The 20,566-nt window shown below is 41.7% G+C and overlaps 1 protein-coding gene across 1 annotated transcript in view; it reads right to left on the reverse strand.

Moving 5' to 3' along the window:
• Window positions 1-20,566, reverse strand: part of MTCL1 (microtubule crosslinking factor 1) — a 197,808-nt gene that overhangs the window by 60,205 nt on the left and 117,037 nt on the right. The window contains exons 5-6 of the mRNA XM_024213373.3: window positions 8,868-10,193; window positions 7,789-7,944 (exon numbers count right to left, since the gene is read on the reverse strand). Of these exons, the coding sequence (XP_024069141.2) occupies window positions 7,789-7,944; window positions 8,868-10,193 (1,482 nt within the window). The remainder of the gene's footprint in view (window positions 1-7,788; window positions 7,945-8,867; window positions 10,194-20,566) is intronic.

Here is a 20,566-nt window from a genome sequence, read left to right on the forward strand (position 1 = left end):
GTGATACACTCCTTGTAACTTTAGCCCAGTGGTCAAAGCACTCATCTGGGCTGAAGGAAACCCAGGTTCAAATCTCTTCTTCAGGACGATTGAAGTAGTGCCCTGACCACTTGGCTAAAAGTTATAAAAAGGGCACCATCACCACCACCACCTCCTTCTCCTCCAGCCATTTTGTGAATGGCATGTAAGTCTTGAAACTATTAGGTGAATTCATGTCAAATTTGCAAAGAATTTGGGTTTGACCAAACCTGCATTTTTCAGCGAATAAAGTGCTGGTCTGAAAAGTTTAGCCCTGCTCTAATTTTTAACCCCTTATCCCATATACAGAAACTGACCAATGTAAAGTTATCATATTATCTACCATGTCTAATTTTTCTTGTGCATTAATACTTCTACAAACATTTTCACTACGTAAGCCCAAATTCTGGTGTTGGAAGTAGGTGGGAAACCACTGATTTCAATCGGAGCTGCGTACATATCCAAGGGCAGATTTTCTTTTCGTTTTAAACTCAGAAGCTGGTTATATAATCTTTAAAATTCTTTGACGACTAATCTCTTCTTGGTGTGCAGGAGTTATATCAAATCAGTTTCCCCATGCAGCAAGAGAAAGATGTTTTTCTTTAGTGATCTTTGGATTCTTGCTCTGTTATTCTAATTAGCATTCTTTTAGAATACAATTTATGAAAATCAATGCATCAGGCCAGTTCATGTGCAATTTCAGAAAAGCATGTTGCCTGCTTCATTAATTTGAGATTATCCAAAGCCATGTGATGTCTTAGCAGCAATTTTATCTGGTGAAAACAACTATTCTACAGGTAATTCTTTATTGCCAATAATAATCATTAAAAAATCCCTCCCATATGGTTAGGAAATGGCAATAGCAGGATTTATCTACAAAAGTAGATATTTCAAAATACATTTGATTTTTATATCACTCTCTCTACAGTAATGTCATATTTAGGGAGTTAGAAAGATACTGTTTGTCTTGCAGTTAATGAAATTGGAAGCTGAAAATCCTTACACTTGTATTTTGTTTGTCTTTTTCCCAACATGACTTTACTTATTTGATATATCAATAAAAATGGTAACTTGCTAGAAGGAGTTGATGCTCTGTTCTTCACTAGTGTTAATGGGAGTTACATAGCTACATACACATCAAGAGTACACCATGCCCGCAAAATGGGACAAGAAAAAAAACCCCAATCTCTTATGCCATTTATCGATAAGATGGCAGCATGAGTGGGAACCTTGAGAGTATGAAATATGTAATAATAGTTGGAACTACTGGTGAAAGACTGCATGCACTGTCAGAGGTGATGTAGTTTTATAAGCACTTTTAAAAGGTTTAAATCTTTTCTCCTGCAATTAGCCTGCTTTTGCCTTATTATGGAGGATGAATTTTTAAAGCAATAAATTGCATGTGCTCTAATGTAATTTAGTAGACACATGAAGAATTGCACAGCTTTTCATCACTTTGAAACTCAAAGTTTCTTCATATTTTTTATGTTATAAACATTGGGCTTAGTTCTGATAAGTGGCAAGAACTCAGATTAACTTCAGTGGGGAATGGGGCTGCTCAGCCCGGTGATTGTACTTTGAATAATGAATATGAAAATATTTATCTTTTCTGTCTGTTTGTGTATGCAATTTTACACGCATGGTACAGTGTCTGCAATTCTGCATGCTCATCTTTGCAAATCAGGCCTCTGACAGAACTACAGTATTGTGGTACACCTCTACCCCGATATAATGCGACCCGATATAACACGAATTCAGATATAACGTGGTAAAGCAGCGCTCCGGGGGGGGGGGAGGCGGGACTGCGCACTCCAGCGGATCAAAGCAAGTTCGATATAACGCGGTTTCACCTATAAGGCGGTAAGATTTTTTGGCTCCCAAGGACAGCGTTATATCAGAGTAGAGGTGTATTTATAGATGTCATCTGCATAACTGTTGTGGATTTGTTTTTGCAAGCAGCATTGCTACAGCACTGGGAGACAATTATAGACATAAGATTTTCTGTTAACTTCCATTATCTCTCCCTCTTATTAATGCATTTGCTACAACTGGGACAGAAACCACTAGGCACAAATTCCATTTACCATGGTGTCCCAGATAAGACATCCACTGAATAACACTAACTTTATATATGTCAGGACACAAACTCACTAAAATAAAACCACACAAACACAACACAACATGAACTACAATCTAGCGTTACTCCACCACAGCACCACTGAACAGCACACTACATTTGCACCTTGACAATGATTTAAAATTTTCAGTGAACCCAAATTACATTTTCCAACGTGCTTCAGTTCTTGTCGCCTTTGCAGGCCAGTTCCAAAGCTCTGCTGCTGACACACTGAACACCCCTCTCACCTGTTTTCACTCCAGAAGACGCTAATCCATACTGATTCCCTTACCTCAAGCGCACATTTAAACAAATATCATCCACACAGCCAGGGTTTTGTCTAAATATTATTCGTTGCACTAAAATCTCTTTGCCCCCCCTCAAAGGCCTGCCTCTTGTCAGCTCCAGTCTATTATTCTTGTGATAGAGCCCTATGGTTCTGTGATGACTTGCTTTACACATTTATCACACTCCGCAAAAGCAAGAAGTTTGCAGAAATTGGTATCTGATGATAAGCCACCCCAAGACCATCCACCTAATCCCTTTTTACTGGACCACAATCAAAACCAACCTGATTAAAATTAAAACATCTGATTGTTCCCCCCCCCTTTGTTGAATCTGTTCTTGAAGGCTTTTTAAGCATATCCAATTTGATTCTTATGAATTAGAAACCAGCCTACATGCAAGAATTATGAGTATCACATTTCATAGACTACTTGTTTTAGTCGTTTTTCAATTCAGAGGCAGCAAAATGAGGATTGTAGATGTGGATGGCTTTCCCCCCTTTCCTCTGAGGAAGCTAAACAATAAACATTTCATATGTGTATTATGTCCCTTTAGTATTTGGACCCCACAATAAATACATTCCAAAATGGCCAAATTTACATTTGAAATTTGAATGTTGCAAGTAACAATAAGCTAAATTTCACAGCAATTTCTCATGCATTACACATTGCTTTTGCATATGATACACAAATTCTCAAAGGTTACAGCCTAAGTTGCACCCCAAAAATTAGTGTGTATACCACATTAATGGTGAAAATAGGTAATTGTGCAGTTATCCACTTGGTATTTGCTTGCACAAAGAATGCCAGATTTTATTAAAACATGTAAGCCAAAGCCTTTGAAAATCTGGACCATTATTTGGAAAGTACACAAAGTCCTAATGAGTTCACTTAGACTTTGGATATTAAGATTTACATCATAATGGGTCTTTCAGGCCATTATACTGTCAATCAGTAGTGATATTTTACATAGAACAAAAGAATACTATGTATCAAAGTGCACCATTCTTACTACCCCTAATCCTAGTGAGAAGGAATATTGTCAGTAATTTAGTACCAATTTGTCATTCTGCTTCCCACAATTTTGAAAAGTGATGGGTACGTTTTCTATTTTATGACTTTTTGTTCAGTACAAATAATATGCAATGCATGAAGACGGAATACTATACCAGTGTAAAAAGGGAATGATGTGTAAAATTTCAGCACATGGTTGGGATACATTGTAAACGTCATATTACTGAAAAGCCCTCAAATGGATTTACAAAAATTGCCTTAAAGGAATGCAAAGAGACTATCTGAAACAAACAAAAACAGGACAGTCGGCATAAAAGCTACAATTCTGTCCTGATGTGGCCAGATATCATAGCTCTCTCTGATCATACAGAAGATCCCATGTAGATACAAAGTAGGAATTAAGGATGAAGTGACACATTTTACTTGAAAATACCTATAATTGGTTGATTTAATTTCAATCCATAAATTAGTTTAATATAGCTGCTTACATTTAATATGCGGACAGTAAATAGCAAAACTAGATAAAGCAATTTTCACTAGCCCATTCTAAAATCTAAGTGTAAAACATCTTTCATTGTTACCCTTTACTACTAGAACTTGGTGAAAACATTTTTCATGAAAAGCTACCCAAAAAGATTTTGTAAAGGATTCTGCCTTGGTTATGGCTTTAGTGTTCACTTCTTGCAAACATGTGAGAGGCAAAAATTTCCTGTCATGTTTGGTCACAGAAAGTACGTGCAAAGAATATGAAAGTTGTATATGTGAGTAATCACAAAATCCAAATTTAAAATTTATGCTTGACTATTTGTGCCAGAAGGGCTTATGCACTCATTCAGGTGAGAAACAGAAGCAATACCATGTGGTTTATTTGCCTAACCTTAGTTAAGCAATACAACTTGACTTTTAGAACATCAAGTATCAAATGCTCACAGCAAACTGTTCGTGACCAATCCAAAGATTAAAAAAAATTGAGGAAAAATTGTCTACTACATTTGAAAAAAATATGAGGAAATTGCATTCTGCGTATAGATATTCCACTAACAGAAAAAGAGATGAAATTTATCAGATGAAATATTTGTCAATTTTCACTGATCTGTATAGGTTGCCATAGCAATCTTTGATCTATGCTATGCATTTGCTTCTTAAAGTATTGTGCTACTTTCTCTAATCCCTCTGCCTCTTTTACTGATAACAATTCTTGTTTACTCACTTGATTTCCCTCTGGATTTTACAGAGCCAGTTCTCCCACCCACCATAACAGAGCTCAAACCATGAGTAATATATTGAATATTCACCTCAGTGGGCGCTGGCCTCCTCTCGACTGCCAAAGCAATTCAATTACTTGTTTTCAGCAAGAAAACAAAGTCCCATTCTTAAGACAATTTCAAGAAATAATTTCCATTGGACTGTGAATCTAACCCAAGTCTTTAATATGCAAAGACATTCTAATAATACTGTTACACTAACAACAGCAGTGTAAAGACCAAACAAAGGCAGATGTTTACAGTTAGGCTACAGGGTGGTTCAGGCATAAGGCAGTCTTCATCTATTGTATTTAATCAAACAATTAGGCTCCCACAATGCTTATTTTTCAAATAGTTTATACAGGAGAAATGGAAGCTGCTCATGGGAAACGTTCCCTTTAAAATTTGGCTTGGAAAAAAATGGACTTGCTTGCTTACAAAAGAATTGTTTGCATAACTGAAACATGTCTATCTCTTTGAAAGGCCATACACAGTAAGAAGAAAGCTAATCATTATCACTTACTGGAGCTGTGTGAAAATTTTCATTCCTGAAACAAAACTAGGTAGAAGTTTACTTTTTGACATTTCTGCTTTTGGGCATGAATTTTCATCTCTATTCTTTACAATGACAAAAATAACTTTTTGCATTTGAAAACTATGTTTTCTGCTCATTCACCTGGCAAAAAAATAGGTGACTTAGTACTTCTGGATTTTGCAAACTCTGTCTCAAAGAAAATAAATTTAAGAATGGAAAAGCAAAAGCAATTTAAAAAAATCATTTGGGGAACTTTATGCTTCATTTGGTTCCCATTTTATGTTTTCATAGACCTCAAGGCCAGAAGGAAACATTAGATTATCTAGGCTGACTTCCTGTATAACTGGTTTCATCCAGTTATCCTGTATTGAATCAATAACTATGTAGATGCCCAGCTCCAAGGTGGAATACTGGATGATCTTCATGGCATTTCAAACCACCGGTATTCCCAATCATTTCAACATATGACAGTGTAAATGTAATGTTCCCTGTGGCTTCAATAAATTGTATTTAAACAAGTGTGCTTGTCACTAATGCCTTCTTACCTCGGTCCCTTTTATGAGTGTCCCATCCACACTCGCCTCTCCAGCACAGTTGGATCTCGAGTGGATATTCTTGTACCTTCAGTTATAGCTACCTGCTTTTGTGTGCCAGGCTAAGGTCTCCTTGATGTGAAAACTACTCCCACCATCTGCTCAGCTTTTGACAGTTTACTTTAGGTAACATCTCATTTTGGAAGATGGCAAACTGTGTGTGCCAAAATTACACAAGTCATGTAGCTTGATAAATATAGGGTTTATAATACAAAGAGAAGGTTAAAATCAGGCAGCAGGGAACTACTAATGGTAAGAGTGTTTAAACAGAAAGATTTTAAACATTAACTCAAGTCATTTTCTGATCCATACTTGCTGAAATTCTCACTAGGGACAATTGTTCCAGATATGTATTGAATGAAAGGACTCAACTCCCTCATCTTCCAGTTTTCCACATCTAAGGAGAAAGTTTGACTCCCAACCACTGACTTACTGTTATTTATGTTTTAGCAGATATCTGTTTTGAAGTTTACCTTTGATGGGTAAAGAGGGAGAGGCAGTAAATTAAATACTACTTATGCTACCACCATCAACTGCTGGCAAGAAGGTGGTAAAAAAAAAAAGTTACCTGTGCTCAGTGAAGGAGAGCCACTCTGCCTTTGAAATTCAGGCTGGAATTGATCTGTTTGGCCACCAGCCAGGGAGGAGCATGCCTCCCCTCCCTGGCTCCGCCTCTGATCTCTAGTGCCTATTGTTTGTTCATCACAATTACCAGCTCTCACAGCCAGCATCTTCCTTCTTCCAGACTGAATTATCTGCTTCTTGTATATTTTAAGGTCTTTATCTACATGGAGCTTGAGAATTAAAGAACCATGTTTAAACTCAGCTCCCTTTAACGACTTCTTATTTCCATTTAAACCAGTTTCTAGGTTTGGCAGGCCAGTGTGAATGGGGCTAATCTGTAGAACAATGTTTAAATGCCACTTGCTAGTCTAGGTAAGGAGATTGACCAGACAGTACAAAAAAAGCAGAAACCATGTTGTAGCCCAGTGGTTCTCAACCAGGAGTCTGGGACCCCCTGAGGGGCCACAAGCAGGTTTCAGGGGGTCCGTCAAGCAGGGTCAGCATCAGACCCACAGGGCCCCAGGGCAGAAAGCCAAAGCCCCACCGCATGGGGCTGAAACCTGAGGCCCTGAGCCCCACCACCTGGGGCTGAAGCCAAAGCCTGAGCAGCTTAGCTTCATGGGACTCCCACTGGCAGGGGCCCCAAGCAATTTCCCTGTTTGCTACCCCCTAAAGCCGGCCCTGGCTTTTATATGCAGAAAATCAGTTACTGTGGCACAGGTAGGCCGTGGAGTTTTTATAGCATGTTGGGGGGTCCTCAGAAAGAAAAAGGTTGAGAACCCCTGTTGTAGCCAATCTGTGTTTATACCAAATCAGTTTAAGCTATATTTTAACCTGGTACAGCAAAGCATGCCTTGAGCCTCTGAGTGGGGGAGATTTTAAAATAAAAATGTGTTAGCTTTTATATTTGACAAATATAGAAGTATGTCAGACCGACAGCATCTGATAATTCTGTTTAAATAATTTTTTTGAGACTGTATGCTGTCCTGCTGCCTGTTGGGAATTACAGTGCTGTGCACTATACAGCCCCATCCCGGGCATCTCTAGCCTTCAAAAAATTTAAAATCCAAGATAAAACCTGGGGGCACGGAAGCACAAGACACACCATCTCCCTCAAGGGTACAAAGTCCCTTCCAGAGAGCATATTGTATTTTATTTTATTTGGGCCTTGAGCCAAACGTTATTCTTCCACCAGGCCAGGCTACTGGGAGCAGTGTGATAAGCCCCAAAACAAGAGTGCATTTGCTTGTTAAAGGGAGCTTTTATGAATATTTAAATATGTTTGCTGAAAACGTCACAGCAAAGTTGCAGTGTTTCACCTAGCTTGTTCACCCCCCCCCCCCCCCAACTTCTGTGGCTGAAACTTATATCCCCTCCAAGGCAGCAGGAGGCAGTTAGTAGAATGGGCTGCTGTGCTGACCTCTAGACTGAAACAGCCCTTGTCGCCTGGCCTGTAGAGTTTAATGTCTCCATCAGCTCTGCGGTGTGGCTCGGTGGTGGCTCGGTGGTGGTGAATCTCTTGCTCCTCTCCACGATCTTGGCTGAGCTGCCACTCCATCTGATCCCTCAGTTTGGACTGTTAGGTGCATGGGCGGTTTATAACAAAAACAAAGGACAGGAGGGAATAAAGAAAACAAAAATGGGTAAGGTAGACAACTGGAAAAAAAACTACAAGACAAAGAAAAGCGTGAACAGAAAAAACAACTTAAATACAGTGGCATAAGAAAGTGAAGAGAACAAAACTAAAATGAGGATGAGCAAAATGATGGGCTGAAACATCTGAAAAGCAAAAAAGAGAAAGAGAGGAAAAAAGAATGCAAACACTGGTTATGAGGCGCATGCAATGAGGATGCATGAGTCAAACCAACAGCAAGCATACAAGTCATGAAGGATACGGGATACAAGGCTCTTCCTTCCTTACTTGTGCTGTGCAGAAAAGCTATATCCAGTGTGGCAGTTGAGACATGCGCCCATTGGCAACGCTTTACGAAAGGCAGTCCTTCGCTGGCTAGTGCTTCTCACTCGCCCCTCGGTTATGTGAGTGAGCTGTAAGCAGGCTTTTCAAAAAACATCACTTAGAAATTTTATTTAATTTTGTTTTTTTGGCAAGGCTTTTGAGAACACACCTCATTCTTTTAAAAGAGAGCACAATAAAGAACTCTATACAGTCATTAGCAAGGCTTCTAATTGCTTTTGACAGGAAAATTTACTTTGGATTTTTTAACTAATCACATCTTCATCAGGAAATGTTGCTGCTAGAGACAACAAAAACCCCAGATACCTATTGCTTTCATCGGATTAGCCTTTTTACCATGAGGAACCGCCTCTGAACCAAAGTAGTTGAGCATAAAAACATTAAAAAGGGTTTGTTTTACATTTTAGACTGTAATACACTGCCAATTTGAAATCATAAAGCAGCTGTGTGGGAAATTAGCTCTAGAGTAGCAATGCCAGCGAGAAACAATAAGCAGAGGGAAAGCAAAGAAAAAGCCCACTTACCTGGAAGTCTGTAATTAACTCCTTTCCTAGGTTACCAATGGGTGAGTCTCGAGACATGGATGTCATTGTGGACAGAAAACTGGAAGACTCTGTCAGGTGGGGCAAAGGGGAGAGGTCTTCCATTTGTTCTTTGAGGCCTTCCCCAATGTGATCAACCTTCTCCAGGAAGATCTGTAGTTCTTTACGGAAAGCTTTCATCCTTGAATTGATAGTGTCCAGAAGTTCTGGTTCATTTTTATCCTCACCTCTCTCTCCATCACTTTTGAAACCCTGCTCAGAGGAGGGACTGCTGGTGATGTGCACCTTGGCATCATAAATTAAACTATCAGTGTCAGTGATGAGACGGAGCACTGTCCTTTCAAGCCGTTCAGCCTCTCGTTTGATGTTAATTAAAGACTCAGTGTCCTCTTTCACTCTCATTAACTCAGTAGAACAGAGGTCGCTAACTTCTGATGGCTTACCACTCTCAAAACCTGATGTCTTCTCATAAACTTCTTCTGAGTCACTCTCTCCCCCAATGGGTCCTTCTCTCTTTGGCTCAGTTGGGCGGCCCTCTTCACTGTCACTCTCTTTCTTTCCTGCATCACTCTCAGCATCACTGTCCCTGGGACTTGAAGTGCGCAGCCCTAGGTGAGAGACAAGATCATAGCGCTGCACATTGGACATCAACACACGATTCTCATACTGGAGTTTCATCACTTTTCCACTCAGTTCATTGATTTGCATCCTCGCTGATTTCAACTCCTCTTGTAGGGATCCACTGCATTTAGAGGCACCATCATCCAGCCAGCTGGACTCCTGACTGGGCTCAAACTTGAATTTGTTCAGTTCATTGGTTAGTTGTTTGTTGTGATCCTCAATCTCAGAGATCGATCTCCTCAACAGCTCCGCCTCTTCTTCAACAAACTGCAAGTGACGGCGCAGCTCTGTTGCCGACTCCATGGAGTCACCGTATGGCGAGGTAGGAATGCTTGAAATGTGGTCCCGGCTAAGACACTCTCTCTCATACTGGCATCTCATGTCCTCCATCTCAGCTTTAATACCTCTGTTCTCCACCTCCAGTTCAACTATCTTCCTGCCCAGTATGTTAGCTTCCTCTTCCACCAGTTTCAGACGAAGTTTTAGCTCAGCCTCTCTGGTGCTGGGTGGCCCTCCTGCCTCCCCGATAGGGAGTGGACTATCCACATCTCCATAGATGGACTTGTACTTCTGGAGCTCCTGTTCCAGTTCATCTTTCTCCCTCCCCAGCTTGGCCATTTTCTTACGCATTAGCACTGCTTCTTCTTTGGCAAACTGAAGCTGGCACTTCAAGTCAGCACTGTCCTCCTGCCAATAGGAAGAGCCCCCCCCGCAAAAAAGAATTATATAATAAAGGCATAATCAATTGTTTAAGTACCAAAATCTTCACATTTTTTCCTTTGAAATTTCAAACATACATACAATTGAAAGAGAGAGAGCGAGAGCGCACGCTGTGCAAATCACAAATAAAGTTGATACATTTCACGGCTTGGGCCTGGTGAAATTAACATACTTTCCAGATGAATAGAAAAATCATAGCATAACTGTGCTGATGTGTTTTGCAGACAACAAGGTCTTATCAAAGATTGCACAAACTTTACGAACAACAAAAAATGATTCAAATGAAACGGTGTAGTATTTTGTTTGAACTATTTCCTTTTAATTTTAATTATAAATTAGATAATTTTTAGCATGCATGAAACAGAGGCTAACTGTACGAATGAGGTTGCTTCTCATTTCTCCACTCAGTCGTCTTCTCAGCAGTGTGTCAAACATTCTGAAGTGTGTCAAACTGTGTGGTTGTTTTGCCATAATGAAAAGCATGCACTAGACTTTGACTAAAGAATCCTCACAACATTTTGTGACACAGGACATGTTTGTAAATCCTCTTGAAAATGAGAAGCACGATTGTTCTTGCTATTGTTGGGAAATAGGATGTGACCATCATGTCACCAGTGATATAAACTATGTGTGAGCCCAGCTCTCCAGAGGTGACAGTGAAAAGGAATACACTAACTCAGGTGACCATACATCCTGTTTTAGCTGGGACAGTCCCCTTTTTAAGCTCCATCCTGGACGTCATGACTTTTTTGGCAAAACTGGGCATTTGTCCCGTTTGCTCTTACCCTAGGAAGGTGCAGAGGAATGTTCGGGCAAGAGCAAATTGGACAAAATGCCCAGTTTGGCCAAAAGAGTTGTGACATCCATGCAGTGCTTAATTTGTAATGAAAGAGGTGCCGGGGTTCAGCTCCGGCATAAATTAAGCACTGGCTTGGGCAGCTGGAGAAAGGCGGCTGCTGGCCAGCTCCGAAGGCAGTGCTGCCTCCAGCAGCAGCAAGGGTGGCATAGTATGGCGTATTGCCACCTTTACTTCTGTGCTGCTGCTGGCAGTGGTGGCGCCTTCAGAGCTGGGTGGCCGGAGAGTGGCGGCTGTTAGCTGGGATCCCAGAGGTGCGAGGGCTATGAATTGCCAAGCCTAGAGGTGCCAGGGCTCAGCCCCAGCACAAATTAAGCATTGGTTCTGTGACATTGGCTTGGGCCAACCCTGCACAGCGATGCCAGGCAGCTCATATTCTCTCAATGCAGAGAAGTGAGGAGAGGGCAGGGGAGGAGGGAAATAAGAGCAGAGTGGGTCAGGGAGAGGGACAGAGAGGAGGGGATGGAGAAAAATAGGAGGGAGAAGGACTGGGGCAGAAGGGTCATATCCACTCCCAGTGTCCCATTTTCAGTTTAGGGAAATATGGTCATCCTAGCACCTCTGTAAAATCCAAACCCAGTCCATTAGAAAACGTTCACTTTAAAGCAAGCACAGTCTCTTAAATAAGAGATTTTGTTTTGGGGATATTTTAAAACCACATCTCTAGTGTGTATTACATAGAAATAAGAGGCAAGATTAAGTAAATTTTAAGATGAACTATTCTCTTGCATTATTCACTTTTATTATTGTCATGGAGATGTAGGTATTTGGTCTCAGAAGAGACACAGTTATCAGCATCAGTATAATTATGGAAGGCAGTCTTTGAAAGATAATCTCTTGAGGTTGTAGGTTTTGTCAACGTTGCTGGAAGCAGTGTTTTCCCCAGGAATTGAAATGGGGGGGGGGATCAAATTTACAGGGGGGGGAGTCAGGGCCGATGAGGGATCAGACCATGAGGGTGAAGGTGGGCTGTATGGCACCACAGTAAAAACTGAAAAATGTTTCATGACTATTTTATTAGATTTAACTCATGTTTTAAAATCATCACACAAAATTAAAGTTGGCTACTCAAGCCTTCTATGAAGCACTACATCTACATCTTTCTTGGTTTCTTGTTATAATTTTCCACAACTCTTTTAATGAACTTCTTGAATGCAATGCATTCATCTTTGGTGGCTTCTCGTGTGTCCGGTACTTCCATTCCTTCAATTAATATGCTCATTAGTTCATTCACATGATCAGGCAGAAGGCGACTTCTTTCAGAACACAAAATTCTATTCAATGATGAAAAAGAACGCTCAACTGTAGCTGTTGTGACTGGGAGTAGCAAGAGATGAATTCCTACTTCTTTCAGCCCAGGAAACACAGCATAAAGATTGGGTCGAGCCACTAGTGATGATAAAAAAGAAGTTGAAGTCAAATCTTCATTCATTTGTCATATGATATTCCACTCTGTGTTCAAATTCTCTATTCTGTCCTGAGCACATGGCAGCCCCATTGCTGGTAGTGCCTCACTACACTCAACTGTCTGTGTTTTATAGGACAGGGATCTGTAAAAGCTACGTAGAGGTTGAGTAGAATCTAGAAGTTGCTGCTGTCGACTTTTAAGAATCAAGTCTGTGTACTTTTTCAGTTGTCTTAACAAACACTTCTTGTCCTCTTCACTTAAGGATTCAATATAAATTCCTTCATTATTCAACTTCTTGACTGAAGTCTTTGTTTCTTCCAGTACTTTTTCAATGGATAGCTCTCTGATTGATCCAAATGTAGCTTCTGTTGCTGGACAAAGATCTACTACTGTTATAGCAGATGTCTGGATGGCATTGTTTAATGACCCAAGTGGTTTCAACAGTAGACTTACAAGTTAGAGAATGGCAACAGTCTTCTCTGAACGTAGTAGCAAAAGTAATCACCAGCCTCACTACTTAGATCCATCCCATCTTGGTAGATACTTTCCAAAGCCAGTAATAACGTCTGGAGTAATTTTAAGACAACAGCCAAGGACTGCTCATGAGAAAGCCAGAGGGTTATCCCAGGTTGGACTAATTTGAACTTCAGTCCCAGTGTATCTTCTATATTTTCCAAGATATTCAGTCTTTTTGGACTCTTGCTGAAAAAAGAATATAATGAAGACATTAAATGTATAGCTTTTTTAATGTCTTTTGAAGAGTCTGCAGCTCATACTAGCGCTAGTTGGAGTAGATGGCCTCTACAGTGTGTATAGGAGAGATTAGGGTTACACTTTTATCTGAGCAAAGCTTGTACTCCACCCTGTCTTCCAGAGAAGTTTGCAGCTCCATCAAATGCACAAGCAGCCATCTGTTTGGGGTCCAATTGACAAGCATTTAACTCTTCTAAGATGGGGGTTGTCACAGATGCAGCTGATTTGTCTTCTATAACTTGAACATCTAAAAAATGCATCTACTGGCCTACCATGGACATCAGGATAACGTACACAATGACTTAATACTTGATGCCCATTTGCATCAGTGCATTCATCAGCCATCCATGCAAATTTTTTGAATGTGGTGAGAGAGTTCTTCCCTTTTTCAACTGTTGAGTCTTTCACTGTTGCACCACATGCTTCTAGCCAGTCAGCTGAGTTTCTAGCAGAAAGATAGTGAGCATTTGCTGGTCTTGTTCAGAACAAGTGTTCAACTTCAGGATGAACAAGTGACACTGCACTTAACATTGGCCTCCAGTTTGTAGTGTGTGGTATCTCTTGCTTAAATAGAAAGTATGATGCCACAGACATGTTTGTTCGCATGAACTGTGTTGTGTCTCCAGCATTCTTAACAGCCTCATTAACACTCACCGTTGCTGTCCTTGGTCAGTGGAGACTCAGAGTTCAGAGGTGCTTTCACATGAGTTCACCTCCCAGTTAGGGGACAAGAAGACATCTTGCTTGTTTCTCCAGCTGCTCACTGTTTGCTCTGGCCACTGTTGGTCGTTGTGCCACTGTTCACTCCATCGCTCTGTTGCCAATGGCCCTGCGCCGTCACCTTCTGCTGCCACCTGCCACTGTGACCTCTGCGAGTTGGTCTCTTGAGGTTCCACCCAGTTCTCAGTGATTTCAGCTGAGCTCTCAGTGGAGGAACCTTGCTGCTAGGGCAGACTGGGCCATCTCTTCCACAAAAACACTGTCCCACAGCAGATCTAAGCACTTAGACCTGATTATCGGTGACTTCAGCTGATGTGGTCACTTAACAAAAGGAGTCTAATCAGCTCTGTCTTTAAGCAGTGGAGAGGGGCAGGTCAATAGTACTTGTGACTCAGGCAGACCATCAAGCAAAACACCTGTCCCCACCCTCTCTCTTGATGCCCTCAATAGGCACAGGCTAAGTACAGTTCTACTGCCCTTTACTCATACAATGAGAGTAACAACATTTCATTCCCCCCCTCCCCCCACTCACATTCAAGTGATTTGTAACCCAACCCCAGCCAAAATGTATCACTTGGTCAACACAGCTCTGTTTGCTGGATACCTAGGTAGATTAGATGTGAATGTAAATACAATCTGGTCCTGAAGCCTTTCCCCCCAGCCACTAGCTGTCAGGGAGAGCTCAATTAGACTTTGCTTACAAATCATGATTTGAAATTATTAGGTTGGCCAACATCACCAAAATGAATGCACTGACGTCATAAAAAACAACAGCTGTATAAGGAAGCTAGTCTATGTTCATACTTTTCAAATCTATTATACTTTTTCAGATACACGTATTATATCATACACTTTATATGCTTTTAAAGTGTGTATTAATGTTTCAATTTCAATTCAAATTTCCAAACAATCACTAAATTGGCAACACTGCATGTAACAAGTTCACAAAACTGCGGGGGGGAGGAGGGGATGTTGGGGAAATTCAGGGGGGGTGTAGGGAAATCCCTGGCTGGGAGGGCCATGAGGACACATGTACAAGAAGCTATGGACCCTCCATTTCAGTTTCAGCAACCCTCTGTTACAATTCACAAGTACAGTTTTTGTTACAACGCACAGTAAGTGAAACAAAGGTCAGAAGAAGAAATGCCCATTTTAATTAGTCAACCAGTTTAGATAAAAATTTGGAACAAGACTAATTAAGACTATGCAATCTGCCTGGGGGAGTTTAATTCCTAAAGTACACCTCATTACATCATCATCAACATCTGTTGGATTACTTACAATAATCTATCACTACCTCTGTTCAAATATACACTAATTATTTAATTTCAATTATAACAGATACAGAGTAAATTGGGCAACCATGGCCCAGTTCTGCTCCATTGAAGTCAGTGGGAGTTTTGGCACTGGCTTTCCTGGGAGCAAGATATGGTTTTTAAAAAACAGTAAGGAAGTTAACAGGCTAAGTGAGAACATGAAATATGTAAACAAAAGATTCATACACCTCCAAAAAAATCAAAGCTGCCAATCATCTCAGTGATGAGCAGGAGTACCAGAATCAAACAGATCAAAACAAATACAAATTGGGTTGATTGGTTAAGACAGTGGTCATAATTGCTCTGGCACCAATACTTTGATTTTTTATAAATATGTTCAAGAAGGTATAAACTACTAACAATTATAATGAGAGTCTTTACAATAGATTCCTTATCTGTGTTAATATATTTGCATTCTCATACACAAGCACACGCACACACAGCTTCGATTGTGAAGTCTCAGATGTTTGCAAGTTGCTTGCATCTTCACTAGCAATTAGATGTTGGAAATTAAGTACCAAATTCAGCCATGACAAAAGTTTATGCAGCTCCCACTGAAATCCCTGGAAGGTTTTGCTTGCTTTGGCTAAATCTGGCTTTAAGAGTAAAACATCTTTATTCGGTGCTGCAGAATGGGGTTTTGTACTCTAAAGAATGCATTGTTTTTCTTTTTTGTTCTGACAATAAGTTTATCATCACCATTATAGACTTTACTTTTAAGAACAGTTATGTCTAGATCAGTGCTGGATTCATCTGTAAGGAAATTAAGAACAGTTATTTGTATTCTTGAGAACATATAAAATAAAATTTAGACAAGTCCCACATTTTTTTAAAACTGCCATAAATGCTCTCATATGCTCTTTGAAATCCAATAGAATTCATCTTATTTGTCTGCTTTCTTTGGCTGCCAAGCCCAGCAATCTGTATGTTTTCCTGGAAATTCCTGTGTAATTACCCAGGTTCTTGTATCTCCCTTTTTGTTGATAACTTCATTCATACACACTGTAAAAGCAACAGTCATCACACATATCTTTTTCATTGGTGTTAGCTGTACAGGCTTGATCCTGGTCCCATTAAGGTAAAGGATAATTTCAGACTTAATTTGCACTGGATTTCAAGCCCATAAACAATAGTCTCCTAGCTATTCTTGAGGCAATACAAGATGAATGTGTCTGCTTTAAAAAAAAAAAAAGAAAGAAAAATTCTCATTGACTTCAATGGATTTTGTGCCAGGCCCTTAATGCTTGTGTCCAACTTCATTGCTCAACGCAAGTTGAATACTTCCACAGTTAAGTGTTGTTTTACCAGCAGAAAAGCACCATTGGTTATTATTCTTATAATATTATTAGTCTTTTGACTAAAGTGTTAAAGTATGATAGATAATAGTAAGTCTAACAATCTTTTTCACAACTGACAAACCAGAACAAAAAAAAAAAGAAAAGTTGTTTCCATTCAAAATCATGGGGAAAAAAGACAGATACAAGACAACAGAATTGCTGGATGTTAATCCCAACTATCAAATATGGATTCCCTTTGGAAAGGTGACATAGCTATTTCCCTAGTTCACATGCATACTAACAGAAAATCTCAATCCTTCGAGAGCTTTTCCAAGGGGATAGAATGCTCAGAACAGATTTGTCAGTAATGTCTATGCATGCCAGAAGTATAAAATTCCAACTCTCATGTACATGTCCCTTCAGAAGCTTTGTGTACAAGAAATATCAATAATTTCTTGACCAGCTGAAGTCAATTTTAAAGAAGTAGTATGTAGGACACCCTACACCAGGGGTCAGCAACCTTTCAGAAGTGGTGTGCCAAGTTCACTGTAATTTAAGGTTTCACGTGCCAGTAATACATTTTAACTTTTGTAGAAGGTCTCTCTCTATGTCTATATTATATAAATAAACCATTGTTGTATTTAAAGTAAATAAGGTTTTTAAAATATTTAAGAAGCTTCATTTAAAATAAAATTAAAATGCAGATCTTATCAATTTAGTGTGATCCTTGCCTGGGATCCTTGTCTGGGGTTCCAGCCACCAGCCCCGCTCAGCCCGCTGCCGGTCTGGGGTCCAGCCGCTGGCCCTGCTCAGCCCACTGCCAGTCTGGGGTTCCATTCACTCAGCCGGCAGTGGGCTGAGCGGGTCGTGGCGGGCTGAGCAGGGCCGGCGGAGGGCTGAGTGGCTCAGTCCGCTGCCAGTGTGAGGTGCCGGCAGCACTCAGCCTGCTGCCGTTCTGGGGTTCCGGCTGCCAGCCCAACTCAGTCTCCTGCCGGCCTGGGTGAGCAGAACCCCAGGCTGGTAGTGGGCTGCGGGGGGCCGGCAGCCGGGATCCCGGCTGGCAGGAGCTGGCGGATGGAACCCCAGACCGGCAGCGGACTGAGCAGCTCAGCCTGCTACCGGTCTGGGGTCCCGGCCACCAGCCCCACTCAGCCCGCTGCCTGTCTGGGTGAATGGAACCCCAGACCAGCAGCGGCTGAGCAGGGCCAGCGGCTGGACCCCAGACCGGCACCGGGCTGAGCAGGGCTGGTGGCTGGAACCCCAGACAAGGATCCCAGGCCCTGCTCAGCCCACCGCCGGCTCTGCTCAGCCTGCCGCCGGCTGAGTGAATGGACCCCCAGGCCGGCAGCGGGCTGAGTGGCTCAGCCCGCCGCCAAGTGCCATCAAAAATCGGCTCGCGAGCCACTGGGAGCTGTGGGCGGCTGTGCTTGTGGACGGTCGATGTAAACAAACTGTCTTGTGGTCCAGCAGCGGATTACCCTGATGGGCCCCAGGTTGCCCACCACTGGTGTCAATTCTGTCATGAGATTGAGGATCTGATCAAAAATTCCAAAATATAGTATTTCTTTTGCTGGCAAGCAGACACAAAGAGAAATAGTGACAAACTACTATCTCCTCACCACCACCTGCTCAAGGGTATTGCCAGGCAGAAGATGGTTAAGCATTTATTGCATTGGAAGTCTGATGACAAAGTACCATTGCTAGTACCCAAGCAGCTGTCTGAGTGCCAACCCTCCTACCTTGTGCTGTTTCCTTTGTGTTTTGATTGCTGCCTGGCATTTCCCAAGTAGCTCCATTCTGTAGCTTTGCTGAATAGAAACTTTTTTCTTCAATACACTTAACGGTGGAGAAGCACTACTAAAAGACTTGTTTTGTTTTCCCTTTATTTCAAAATAATTTTACAGGGTATTTACTGGGTCTGCACTGCGGAGGATAGAACAGTTCTGCATATTTTCCCACTGTGAACACACAGTAGGTGAGAAATTGGTCCTGATGTAGTCTATGAATATTTAAGTCCACAGATCGCATCAAGCTACTATTAGAATCTAAATTCATGGTCACCTTTGCTTGCAAAACCAGTCCAGAAAAGAGTGGACATGAGACATAAAGAGTCACTTTGTGATCTTGGACAAGTCACTTAGGTCCAGATTCTCAAAAGTTATTTAGGCAATTAACTCCCACTTATTTCAATGAGGATACCTTTGAGGATCTGGGCTTTAGCCTCTCTGTGACTACAATGTGGGGATTATAATATTTTCTTACCTATCCCACACCAAGGTGATGTGAAAGTGAGTTAGTCAATGTTTGTAAAGCTCTTTATAAAGGCATAGGATCAAATTCTGACTGTTCTTGGGGCATTGCGGGGGGAGGGACTGGGGATGGGAGCATAAGGAATCCTCTGTTTGTGAACCTGCTTGCTTTCCCTGAGTGCATGGAAAAAGAATGTTTGTGCTGCCAGCTGCACCAGACAACCTGAAGTGGGCATGACCAAGCCCTCGCTTATAATCATTTATATAAACCCAATAGTTTGCCAGGTGCTTTACAGCTGATCATTTAAATAATCATCCTCATCACAGGCGTTGCTGTGGCGGGGGAGGAGCGGGGGGCACATGGGGTCATGTGCTCCCCCCTCCCAGATTTCTGCCAGGTTGGGAGTTGTGCTGAGCGCAGCTCAGGGGGATGTGCCCAAGAAAGGTCCCACTGAGCTCCACTAAGAGACGCCCAGAGCAGGGAAGAGAGATGGGGCTGACAGCGCAGCTCTGCCAGAAAGGATGCGGCAAAGCCCTCTGAGTCCCATCCCTTCCTTGCCTGCAGCTGCAGTTACCTGCTTGGCAGTAGGGGTCCGGTCTGCACCGAGCCTGCAGCGGGGAGGCGATGGGAGAAGTAACTGGGGAAGGAGATGTGAAGGGAGAGGAGGCAAGGTGGTGCCGGCTTGAAGCGGGTGTGGGAGCTGCAGGGGGAGTGGGACAGGGGCTATAGGCAACGTATGGAGCGATCACGTGCCCCCTGACCTTTAAATTTTGCCCCCTCCATCAAGAGTTACCGGTAGTCTCTGCTCATCAGCTGGCCGTTTGGGAGGAGAGTACATTGCACCCTTTCAAAGGCTGCTTCCGATGAATTCCTACGTTTGTTCCCTAGAGGCGGCATTGTGTCTGCCTGTGTTCTCTGCAGGTCGGGTGCTTCCAGATACCACTGGTGCAGTAAATCTCCCTTCCCTATCTTACCCATGCCGCAGGGGCTGGTGATGACATAAAGTGCTAAGTGTTGTATTATTATTATTACAAATCAATGGATGTTAAGATTCCATCAACTTAGAAAAAAACTATAAGGATGAAATCACATTAATATATTCAGTTTGCAGATGGGGGCTGAGGGGAACTGGAGAGAAAAACCGGAGGTACAATCTCTCTCTCTCTCCAACAGAGCTGTGATGCTGCTATTGACTCCTCTTCACAGTGATCTGAAACCCTACCCTCATCTCAGCGTTACTAACTAGCTAATGGAATGGAGACCAGAAAAGACTTCAACCACTGCAGTCAGCACAAAAAGGAAAGGAATCCAGGCCGACTGCTTTCCTGGGGAGAATCAGCCTATGGAAATTCAATAAAATCAGCATTCAAGTGGGGAGGGCAGATAGCACAGCCTCTTTATTTTAACTGAGCTAGAGGAAGCAAATATTTTTAAGTTCACATGCTGTTCACCTCACATGAGAAACCAAACCTTGGGCTCTGACACCAGAACACATTAGGTGTTGTTTCACTGTGTGAACTCCATCTGGTGCCATGATGCTCATTAGCACAAAAACTTTGGCACCATGTATAAATTTAGTTAGTCCCTGAGCTATGATCCAATTACTTTATGAGGCAAGGTGATTTTCTTTTCCTGAAAAAAAACGTTAGCCTGAGTCTAGATACCAGAGATGAGAATAAAACTGAAGAGCTGCAGAGTTTAAAAATCAAATTCAGGTCCTAAATTGCTTCTAAATTATCTGAAATGTCTCAGTGGATTTA

The sequence above is a fragment of the Terrapene carolina genome, unplaced genomic scaffold (genome assembly GCF_002925995.2).
Source record: "Terrapene carolina triunguis isolate 2854851 unplaced genomic scaffold, T_m_triunguis-2.0 Scaffold58, whole genome shotgun sequence".
In the NCBI taxonomy this organism is placed as follows: Eukaryota; Metazoa; Chordata; order Testudines; family Emydidae; genus Terrapene; species Terrapene triunguis.